The sequence below is a fragment of the Anastrepha obliqua genome, chromosome 4 (assembly GCF_027943255.1).
Source record: "Anastrepha obliqua isolate idAnaObli1 chromosome 4, idAnaObli1_1.0, whole genome shotgun sequence".
NCBI lineage: Eukaryota > Metazoa > Arthropoda > Insecta > Diptera > Tephritidae > Anastrepha > Anastrepha obliqua.
Window position 1 is genome coordinate 86,686,206 of NC_072895.1, and position 12,758 is coordinate 86,698,963.

The 12,758-nt window shown below is 36.8% G+C and overlaps 1 protein-coding gene across 1 annotated transcript; it reads right to left on the reverse strand.

The window, feature by feature from the left end:
* Nucleotides 1–262: 262 nt before the first annotated feature.
* Nucleotides 263–643, reverse strand: LOC129245294 (uncharacterized; the record flags this gene model as incomplete). The annotated part of the gene is made up of 1 exon (XM_054883374.1): nucleotides 263–643. A coding segment is annotated over exon 1 (381 nt), but the record flags the coding sequence as incomplete, so codon positions are not given.
* Between the last annotated feature and the right edge of the window lie 12,115 nt (nucleotides 644–12,758).

A 12,758-nucleotide genomic window follows, 5' to 3' on the forward strand; every position in this document is an offset into this window, starting at 1 on the left:
AAGTAGTTAAGCTCTTGAACCGATTCAATGACATAGTGACCTTATAAATTGGCATATTGTAACTGGCCCACAATTCTTTCGCTGGCTGAGAATTCGAGTGGAATACACCAGCAATAAGTAGCATCCCAAAAAAAGCATACATTTCGTCTTCGTTAGTCATTACCCAAGAACGCTGTTTATTACTGGGATGCTTTTCATTCCATAGACGAAACGCTTCAACGGCTTTTCTGTTGGTTTCCCGCACAATGATACTTACGATTTCAGGAGACAGCAATAGCTTGAAAAGAGCTTTATGACTCGGTGACGCTCCTCGTAGTGGCCCTTTACGAGTAAAAGGTGTAACATTGTGACAAGGAGGCCTTCCAGGTGGTGGAGGATTTAAATTCCATATCTTACCATCTTTTGACCTGTATATAAGACCCTGGGTAATAAATGTGCTGCATGATTCCATTGTGGTTGAAGCCTGAAGGGCGAAGGCTTCTCTATACAAATCCTCAATATCATCATGGTTTTCATCCAGAACAGCCTCTAACTCGATTTCCTGTTCTATATCTGATGCTTCACTGAAGTCATCTTCATTGGGAAAATATTCATCATCTTCTACGTCGCCACTTGTTTCAAATGGATCGGACTCCTGTCCCATAATTTCTTCAATTTGTGCCTGAAGTCGCTGACGTTCTTCCGGACTCACATTTGCTGCACTTACCTTACGAAGCAAACGCGTCATCACATCAACTTCATCCGTATTCACTTGTTCCATTTTATTTAAAAAAACACTTCCCACTAATTAAAAAAATACGTGTTCACTTTAATTTTCAAATGTCAACTAAAAAATTATCTCTGCCGCTGCCTCCGCTAACAGTTTAGTTGTTTACACCTAACGGTTAAGCAATTTACATGAGAGGCTTATATGGGTCTGCACAGACCCATGTGAGCTTAATTAACGAAATTAGTTTAAAATTATTATTTTTACAACAAATATAGCAAAAATCTTAATTTTGCTACTTCATTGTGTTTAGCACACTACATTTTAGGAAGTCATGGACTAAGAAGCCTCAGATATTAAAAATAAAAGATCTACATACATTTAAAGATCGAATGGGTCTGGCCAGACCCATATGAACATCGGAGGGTTAAAGCGTTACCGCTTGAGCGCATGCTGCAAATGTGATGCTGTGATGCATAAGTAAATTAATGTGATACGTTTAGAAGAAGCCGTAGCCAAGGCACCTAATGTAGCTCTGAAAAAAATCTAGCATGAAACAAAAAATTTTTTTGACAAAAATGTCTGTAAAAATAATCATAGTGAAACATAGTTAAATACAGCAAAAAAAAATCGGCATATAAGGGACTTAAAACAACTTAAAAATTTAAGGAACAGGTCATATAAAAAGATCAAATCACGGATTGTAGAATGCCAGGGTACATGCAAAATTAAATCACCTACAACCTTAAGCAACCGTCAAAAGTGATGAAAATGAAACGACGGGACACCTGGAGACTCACGGCAGTCATAACTGGCTTTTGCTCTGTCGGAGAACAATCAGCCAAAATGGGTATCCCTCACAACACATACTGTCATAGTTGTAAACAACCGGAGAAAAAGGAAACAATCTTCCATTTCCTCTGTGAATGCCCTGCCCTATGGAAGGACAGAATGTTAAACCTGGGCAAACCGCGGTTAGAGAGTCTCGAACAACTGTCTGGCTTGGATGTCAATAACCTAATAAGGTTCTGAAGCCGCTCAGACTGGATATAGTTATGCCGTAAATAAGGGGTTGGTAACGAGGATATGGGAACAAAATGGTGCGGAAGCGCTAGTTGGATTCTGGATGAATCACCACTTAAACCAACCACCTACCCAACCGTATAAAGAGTTCAAAGTGGCATATACGTGTTTTCACAAGCAAAATTAATCGCCCAATTTTGATAAAAATTATAATAAAATAATTTAAAATGCAACAAAAAAATTAAAATATAACTAAATTAAAATAAAAAAAAAATTATTTTCAGTGATGGAAATCTTTATTTGGCTTTTACACCCTCCATTGCTTGTTCGTTTCTATACTTCTGTAGTGCGATAAACGATCTTTTAACGATTCGACAATTATTATTTTTGGCTACAGTAATTGCCATTTGCACTAACGATTTTGCTATTTACAAACTTCTGTTGACTAACACTGAACAGCTGTCTTCTTCTTTTTATTCAAACTGATAGAGAGTGGCATCTTTGTCAAATTAAATATCAAAATGAGCGAATAGTTATGTGTTTGAGTCTTTCTTCAATTAGTAGTAAAATAAGATATTTCTTCTTTAGGATATCAAAAAAGCCGCTCCACTGCTGAGCAATTCAATCAAAAATTGTTTTTGTAGCCTGCCGCTCCACTTGGTAATAGGAAACCTCGCCTTTGCGCTACACATGGAACGGTTAAGGGCATCTATTGGCCTGTGAATAAGTTTCCGTCCTTTCTTAACCAAAGTTACGAATTCTTTAAACAATGCACGATATTAAGTGAAGTATGTGCCATTGGAAGCTAAAACTTTACTCCACATTTTAGGCAGCATACGGATTCCTCTTACAAAGAATTCGGGTTCTTTTGACTTGATCCATTCATTGAGCCAGTTTGTGATGCTCTCCTAAGAAGTGAACCGCTCTCCAATAAGAGTTGACTGCAATGATCGGAACAGATAATAATCCGAAGGTGCAACACCTAGGGAATGCGCCGGGTGGGCAAAATTTCCGAATTCAGTCCCTCTAAATATTTTTGGGCCGATTTAGTAACGTGTGGCATGGCGATGTCATGCAGCAAAATCAGTTTGTCATGTCTACCGTCCCATTCCAGCCGCTTTTCTTTGCGAGCTCGATTCAAACGCATTAGCTGCAGTCGGTAACGATCGCCAGTGATGGTTTCAGATGGTTTAAAGAGTTCATAATGAGTTCAAATAACACCCTTATAATCCTACCAGATGCACAACATAACCTTTGAAGCATGAATATTTTTTCCAACAGTTTCGACGGTCAGGGTTATCATAATAGATCCATTTTTCATCGCCAGTGACGATGCGATGCAGAAAACCTCTTCTTTTCTGCCATTCAATAAGCATCTCACACTTTACCAAACGTCCCGATATCCCTCATCTTCAATTTATGTGGCACCCAGTTACCGGTTTTCTGGACCCATCGCGTGCAAACGTTTACCGACGGTTGATCTGTGCACATCCAACTCTTTAGACATATCATCAAGGGTGCCACATGCGTCTTCATCCAATAATTGTTTTTGTTGAGAATATTCGAATTTTTTCGGTGCCCTTCGCGATCTTTATCACTCACGCCGAAATTGCCACTTTGGAAGCATCGAAACCACTCTTTACAAGTCATATTTGGTGGAGCGTGATTACCGTAAATATTGATTAATATACGTCACGATACAGCTTCACTTTTCTTTAAAAGGTAATAATGAAGCATGACTTTCCGCAAATGCAGTGTTTTCAGGACGAACGTAGACATTTTTGTTGTCAGATAAAAAGGGATCTTTACGCATCAAACGAATGTCAATTACTGCGATCGAGACTTCACATATACACCTTCAACTCACCAGTATATTACTAGAACGAACACCAAAATAGTATCAGCAGCGACACCTCTTTTATGAGGGCGGAAACTTATTTCTGCTTCATCTAACGGACATCTGGCTCATGTCATACGGGTCGTTGATAACACCAAGTTGCAAAAAATCGCAGTGCAGCTAGAACTTGGTAATATAAGAGCAGACTTTAGAATTAAATTATCTTGAAAATTATGAGATTGGCCTGTTTTCAATCGAAATCGGTGTTAGTCTGGAGTCTCTAAGATGACGTTCAACCTGAAAAATTAGGGCCTCAGTCAGGTCTGAAGTTAAGCGGACTAGGTTTTGGAACTTCCCTGCAGACAAATGAAATTGAGTGTCCACTTCCTGGAGTAAACGTCGATTCACTGTTTGAGGGTTCACCATCTCCTCTCCACGCGATAAATCATAAGACAAATACTCAAAGAACATATTCCCGTCTTCCCGCTTTTGTTAATGGAATTTAAAAATTTTAATTCAAGCTATGATTTCTTATTTTCCCGTTCAATTTAACCACAAACAAATTTTTGTCGTTTAGTTTGCGATAATCGACATGTTATGAAATGGGTTGCCGGATAGGAAAATCGTTAAAATTGTCGTTAAGTAAAGATGGCAATGCGAATATCGTTAAAATGTGTTAGTGAATTGCAGTACGCAGTCACCTTGCTCAATGCTCCTGTATGTTTGTGGATGCAGCTCAAATCTGGCTCAGTGGCTATATTAATATGCAAAATAGTCTCTTTTGTAGCGACACTAATACTAATAGACTTTTAAGACCATATAACATCCCAATAAAGTCACTGTATCATTGTTTCATAAATTTCTTAAAACTGATGACGGAATAAACTCTTAACTAATAAAAATATTTTTTTTATGATATTTAAATATACCCTGAAGCACTCACAAGCGCAAAATGCTCTATATTTTACATGGCGTTCGACCAGTTTGTACACTAAATTATTAATTCTGAAATTATTCATTCAACATAAAACGAAAACATGCAGCATAAACTAAACGAAAAAAAATAGTGCCATAAAAGCGGCGATAAATTGAGCAAAGTGCTGGCGGCCGTAGTGGCGTTAAATTTTAATGTGTCGCGGTGGCGCTGAACCACTGAACCGCAGAGCTTTGTGTGTGCCACATTTGACAGAAAATTGATCTCTGGGTTAAAAAATACCCACCCATGTATATGGTACCATTAAAATACGTTGTACACACATACTTACATACACATGCACATATGCACCCATTTGTAGTGGGGGCTTTTTTTATGTAATCAAACTAATCAAGCGTAAGCTCGTTGATTAAAAATCGATTTACTTGCTTTTTATGGATAAAATTGAAACACAGGCAATCGCAGCGAAGGAAACGGAACTGATTTCAGGGAATGTGCGAATGTCAGCTGTGAATATTAGCGTACGGCTAACGCGTAAGCCGTCAAACTCACGTGACAGTTTGGCATGTCGTTGAGTAGGCAAAAGTCGTAAATTGGCTTCTCTTTTGCACCAAAATTTGTAACATTTGCACTTACTTTGTGCGCTTTGAGTTTGAACAACTAGGCGCAGGCCCGACGAGAGGGGGGGGGATTGGGTACTTTTCCCCCCGGGCCCGGAGTTTTCAGAGGGGCCCAGACTTGAGGGTAATTCCAAGAAATTTCCTGCTTGAAAAAATATATATTAGTAAATAATACTTCTACCAGAGTTCCGTCACAGACTTTTTTTGGTGTCACCATATCGAATGTTATGATCACGATTACGAAGAATAAATATAATATGGTGATACAAAAGTGTATATTATTGAGCTCTTATTAAAATGGAACATTTTATGCTACTGATTTATAAGGTAATTCATAATTATAGTGATGATTAGATTAAATTTAGATAGTTGTATTTTAAATGAAGACCAATTTTGAAACGTAGTTATTCTTTAAAGCAATTTGTCCTTACGTTGATAAAGAATTAAATGTAGAGATAGCAATAATACTTTTTATAGACTAGAAATTTTTGATTTTTCACTGGGTATGTTATTATATAAATAATTTTTTAAATTCGTTCCCCCAGTCAATTTCACACTTTTATTTTATTTTTTTATGTTTCGGCAACTAATGCGTGGCCCCTTTCAAGAAAAGTTTGCTGTGTGAAATAACGTTACTTTTTGGTAATCTTGTTAATTATTTTGAGTTTAAAACATATACGTTCTGAACAAGTGAACACTTTTCGCATTTTAGATACTTCATAAAACAAGTTATTTTGAATATTTAAGACAATCCAGTGTACATAAATATTCAACATGACTAGTTTCAATTTTGCTAAAAAATACCCTTCTGATGTGTCGGAAGAAATCTCAATTGAGATGTGTCAAGGCGAATTTTACTGGAAATTTGGAATGTTGTATGCCTCCGTTCGACTTGTTGAATGCCATCACAGCTAAAAACTTGGATACTCTGTTCCCGAACATCTGCATTGCTTTGCGAATATTCTGCACCCTGCCAGTATCGGTTGCCGGCGCCGAAAGATCGTTCAGCGCTTTATCAAGGATCAAAGACTACCATCGTTCTTGTTCAACTCAGAGTCGAGTAACAGGATTGGCAACTTTGTATTTGGAATCTGAGTTAGCAAGGAAACTCGACTTCGATGATATTATAAGAACTTTTGCCTCAGCTAAAGCAAGAAAAGCAAAATTCTAAGCATCGTGGCAGTCGTTTTCAAATATTTGTAAGGCTCACAAAATGAATAAAAAATTTTAACTTTTTTCAGCTGCGTTTTTTATTTCAGATCTGCTGAAGAGTTTTCTAAAATTCATTTTAATCAACATTTCATAATTAATTCTATCAAAAATTTTATCAATGAGTTTTTTAATGTTTAAATGTTATATCACTATAACATTATACGCATTTTGATAAATAAAAAAAAAATTTGAAAGGGCCCGCATATCAAGTTTTCCCCGGGGCCCGAATACTCTCTCCACGGCCCTGACTAGGCGAACACGTTTTGATATGCCACTGGCAATGGTTTTGTAGTAACTTTTTTTTACTTTACTTTATCTCAGCAAAAATACTTCTGCAACAACAAAAATTTCAAGGCTATTAGAAATACTCACGTTGTAATTCCTTTGCACTAAGTTTTAATAAAATACATGCGCTGTCATGAATTTATCATTTCTGGCTTTTGAAGCGCGGCAACAACAAATTTGACAAAAAAGAAAATTCTTGTGTTAAGAAATGCTAAATAAATAAGTTAAATAACTGCACCTGTATAACGGTAACACTCAACTATTTTACTATATCATCCTGTTGCCCACACACCCCGCTTTAGCTGGCTCTTGTATATACCGACAAAATATATAAATAAGCCCCAATTTGTAACAGCACATCGATTTTTCCAAAGTTGCCACGCCATCTCGTTAACTTTACACCCCCTGCACCCCGACCAATGCATCCATAACACACACCCATAATGTAAGTAGACCCATACATACATATTTCAAACCGTTTACAATCTAAACCATCTGCTGTGGGGGGCACTAGCGGTTAAGCAAAGGCATATTTATAGGCGCACGAGCTGCTAAAGCAACTCGGTATGCATAGATAACCACATTTAGTAACACATATGCTTGCACCTGCATATGCACATACATATTTATTAGGCGTGTGCATTTTTGCGTGATTTTCGGGGGATCGCGGAATTAGTCCCGGGATTTGGGTATTCATTATTTTGCAGCAACTTAACTTGAGTAGCTTTTTATATAATATAACGAATGTACGAAGCTTTTTTCTACAGAGAAAATGCGAAAGATGGTTAGGGAAAGAGTTATTAAAACTTGTACCTCATTGTACTAAAATATAATGGGTTACTGTTGAAGTAAATTTAAAATGCTTTATAAATCGAAATGTGCACGGAAATGTTAATTTATAGTGAATCTTGAAAGAAAATTTAAGTTTTATGAAAAGTGGTATTTTAAAAACAATCTTTCTTTTCGTTTTTCACATATTATGCGAATCTTAAATTTCTAAATGTTTTACTTTGCGTAAAGTACCCAAATTTTACTCAAAAATTCTAATTAAAAAGTTTGAGATTTTAATGAAAAATTTTCCAAATATTATATTATAAATCTGATGGAAGCTTTGAAACTTAGGTCTTGTTATAGCATGAACTATATCTTCAAAAAAAAAAAATTACAATTAAAAAGAATCTATAGGTAAGTAAATCCTAAAAACTTGTCAATATGTGGTGCCAGGATAACAATCTCGGCGTTGTGTACATAAAACAGATCGATGTATAAAAAACTAAAGAAGTAAACATATTTTCTGATTGAAGGTAGTAGTCTGGTCAAATACTCATTTTTATAGATATTTTTTAAGATTTTTTTTTTAAGGAAATGATGAATTGCGATCGTTTTGATTTTATAGTATGTTATTATTGAGCTCAAATAGTGCACAAAACCAATTTTTTTTACATTTATTTTTGATTTAACGAAAAAGTTAAACTGATTATTATTCTGTGGCTTGTCATTCTGGCAGGTGCTACAATGGGACTTTTTTTTTTTAATAAAAAATGGTGGACTTTTTAAAAAAAGGACTTTTTTCCTTCCTTTTCAATACAAAAGCAAAAAAAATTGTTTGTGTGCACTTTTTGAGGTCAGTAATAACATACTATAAAATCAAAACGACCGCATATTATTTTCTTTAAAAAACACTGCGTGTAGCGTAGTACACATAACAGAGGTGAAACTTTTAAGGCAGTCAAAGAAAGAGGGAGAGACCCGAGAGAGAATGAGAGTAAGAGAGAAAATATATATGTAAATAAATTCACAGTATTTGCAGAGAAAACAAATATATAAAATTTACAAAAAACGGAGAAGGGTCGACCGGTGTAGGTAAACGTCGGACACAACCGGTGGCAACAGCCGGCACTACTCCGAGCGTTTTATCACCCGCTCATACGCAGCAATTCCAGGACCGCAGCAACGGCACAAATTACCGCAAGGCAATACCAATAAATCTGACGCCGCACAGTGCGGCCGATTCCCAAAAAGCTGGGCAAAAGTCGAAAAAAAGTTTCTAGATAGAGTTTTTTTGTCTTTGGGTTGGCTACAGTAATGCCTTGAGTAGTGAAAACCGTTCATAGCAACGTCCTGTACCCTAAGTATCCTCTGTATTTTCAGTCGCAACGTGGCCTTCGTTTGAGCATCGTATTACTGTCGATGAATAGTGAAAGTTGTACACATTTGAAAGATTTTGTAATGGAGTAAATTGAACAAAACCAAATGGAATCATCTTCGGAAGGTTAGTAAAATACGAAAAATCTTTAGTACATATCAATACCTCGACACAAAATTTTTAGCTGCAGCAATACGTAGATACATTTTTTGCAATTTTTTTTATAAAATTTGAGTTTTCAAACTGTATAGTAATTCAACGCCGTCATATGCTGCTTTGAAACCTATTAAAGGTTACTCAAAAAAGTAATGGTTACTGAATAAAACAAGATTCAGCTGCTACCACTTGCTACCTTGCGACCCCGAAAACATATAAATTTACATGCATCTTGATTATGTTCTTGAATATACGCTATTTTACGTGAGGGGGTGGCCAATAGGGGTGGAAGGGGGTGGATTTTCAAAATTTTAAGATCAAATTCGTAATCAGCGACCCCGACAACCCCCGAGTAAGAAATTTTGAATCAATTACTTAATTTTTTGAGTTTTGGCCAGCTTTTCGGGAATCGGCCGCACTGTGCGCCGGAATGGATAGCTCTTTATAGTACGCACAAGCACTAGCCAGAAAACGGAAAGAAGCGCCAAAAAGTAGGCACCACAAAAAAAACGCCGAAAAAATTCGGACCAAAAAAGGCCCCAAGCAGTAGGCACCAAGGAAATATAACGCCAAAAAGTAGGCACCAAAAATATATTTCCTACAAGTTTGCACCAACAAACAAGCGCCAAAAAGTAGGCAGTTTATTTCTCACTGGAAATTAACAACCACAAGGAAACACTCAGGAAAAATAGTCTAAAGTCTATCTCAGATATAATATATATAAGGTATAGCTCTTTCACTCCTTTTCCTCTACGTTGCATAGCCCAAAACGTTGCATGCTTTGAAATTTTACTCTCCATTCTCGCTCGCCCATCGACGTCTAAGAAGTTTCACTCCAAAAATTCCTAAAAAATGTCTATAAAAAATGATTATTTGACCAGACTACTACCTGAGAGAAATTCAGACATTTTTATTCTCGTACAATTGAATACTGAATAAAGAAGGGCAGCAGGTTTTAATGCATATTCATTTATCATCATCATCACCATTTGGCGCTATAGCTCTATGTGAGCTTAAGCCTGCTGCACAAAATGTCTCCATTTGCTCCGAACCTTGGTTGATTCCTTCCAGTTGTTGCCCTTGTGTCGCTCCATGTCGTCTTTTCATTCCTCAATCTGGGTCTTGGTTTGCCTCTTGCTTTCGCTGCAAATGGTTTAGTGTCAATTATTTTTCGTTGAGCTTTCGTGTGGTCCATTCTCATGGTATGGCCTAGCCATCTTAGTTTTTGAGTTGATAAAGCGCTCAACAATTTTCGCTCTTATAAGTTGGCCCAGTTCATGGTTCCATCTTATACGCCACTCGCCGTTGTATTTGACTGCACCGAATATTAGCCGCAAAATTGTTCTCTCGAATACTTGCAGTTTGTTTTTGACTTTTTCACTTATTACCAAAGACTCAAATCCGTGGCAAAGAACTCGTTGTAGTATAGATTTATATAACGAAATTTTGCAAGGTCTGTTCAGCAGCTTCGATTTTCGTCGATTGTGATGCTCACTGCGTTGTCGTGGCTTAGTTTAAGCCTCAAATACGTGAAAGTTTTTACCGCTTCAAATCCATATGCCCCGAGTTTGATTGTACCATGAACCGCATCATTTTTTCTGGACATCAATATATATTTTGTTTTTTCCTTGTTAAAAGAATTTACCGGTTGCCTTTTCTAATAGGTCTATGAATAAGTTCGTGCGGTTTTTTTCGAAATTTGAATTTCGGATCATTCCCATGGCTTTTAAACGTTTGGAAATGGTTGATTGATCAACTCCCAAAGTTTTTGCAACCTCTTCTTGCGTTTGAGCCGGATCTTGATCGAGCAATTCCTCCAATTCGGTATCCATGAACTTTGGCGGCGCGGCCAAAATCACCACTTTTAAAGCGTGCAAACCACTTCTGGCACGTTCGCTCAGCTAGAGCATGCTCACCATAAACTTCCACCAAGATACGATGACTTTCGGCTGCTTTTTTCTTCATATTAAAGAATTCCCCGCAAAAACACATTATTTGGCACGAAATTCGACATTTTCAAGTGTGGTAAAAATATTGTTGTTTACGCTTCAAATAAAAAACTTATACTGACGTTTGTGCCTTACGACAGTAGCTCTCCAATGAATGTTTGGAAATGTGGATCGATGGAATAATAATCAAGTTACGCCATCTGTTGTAAAACCGCACGAACTTATCCATATACCATTATACCACAGAAAGCATTTGATAACGCTTTAAAGTTTTTGCTGATTATCGCAATATCATCCACGTACGCGTATATTTTATTTGTGTGGTTCTGTTAAGTATGATACAACCACAAATGCTGTCAAATGCTTATTTAAAATCAATGAACGGCATGTGTAGGTTGATGTTGTGCTCAAAGCATTTTTCCATAAACGTTTTAGGCAGAATATTGGATCTATCATCGCTCTTCTGGGTTTGAAGCCACATTGGTATTCTGGTGAAACTTTTTCGGCATAACTAATAAGCCTTTTGTTGACGATTTTCGCCATCAAATTTATATGCTGTATTGAAAAGCGATATTCCGCGGTAGGTTTTATACTTTGTTTTGTCGCCACTTTTAAGGATTGGTATTTTAAGTGCCGTTTTTCATTCACTAGGCATCATTTCGTCTTTCCATATCAGCGTCATCAGATTATGTAATTTTGCCATAAATACCGCGCTTCCATATTTCAAGAGCTCGCACGTAATCTCGTCTTCTCCAGGAGATTTAAAATTTCCATTTGGTTTACCGTTAATGTGGATGGGTCCTGATCTTCCTCTATAATGCCCAGACAACGACTCTCTACATGAGAAACGACTTTGTTTGCAGGTGTAACTATTTCTCCGGCATTGAGCAGCTCCTTAAAGTGCTCCACTCATATTTCCATTATTTCTCGTGAGTCAGCAAGTATTTCATCCTTCTTGTTTCTATATACATAATTTGACGCGTGGTTGAAAACCTCTCTTTTCTGGTTTCACTTTGCTACAAAATTTGTGAGTTTCTTTTATTCTAAAATCCTCACAAATAGTTTGTAGGTTTTTATTTAAGGCTTCCCTTTTCTTCTACTGACAGATTTTTGTTGTAATTTTTCTATTTTCGATATATGTATACTTCTTCCGCTCTATGGGTTTTCTTATTCATCCAGCTGTTTCTAGCTTCATTTTTCATTTCTATGGTTCTTTTGGATTCACCATCAAACCAATCCGATTTTTCGTTTTTTACTGTTTTTCCAACTGTTAGTGAAACAGCAGATGTGATTGAGTCTTTCAGAGTCTTCCACATTTATACTAAAATAAAAAATCAAGTAAGTCAATGTAACTGTTTATATTAAAAAGAGTACAAAAACAAATACTTTCACTCATACCCATATTTCCTAAAACAGTCAATGTTGCTTTTTTCGGCATTTTTGGGACATAAAATACCGAAATTCCGAGGCTACGGGATCTAGACCTGCCGGGATCCACTTTCCTAGTTTGCATGTTTGCGCATAAGCATGCACGCATGCACGGGCATAGCAAATAACTGTATAAGTGGAGGCGTTTTGCCATATGCTGTTATCACTGCAATGACTCATACACACTTACATATACGACATATACATATGTGTATGCATACGAGTTCATATATGTTCATGTAAATGTGTTTCGCTGTTGGTTCCTGCTTGTCTGCTTCTGCTTGCGCGCTTTTCTCAAACAAATTGCGCTGTGTGAGTGTAGGTATTATCGCATTGAGTCATAAATTGCGCTCCATTTACTTTAGCTGTTTGCACTTTTCTTGCTTATTAATGATTTGTTGCAAATTTTGTATCTTAAGCAAATATGCTCTGGGTTGTTATAATGTTGTAATGTTGAATTTT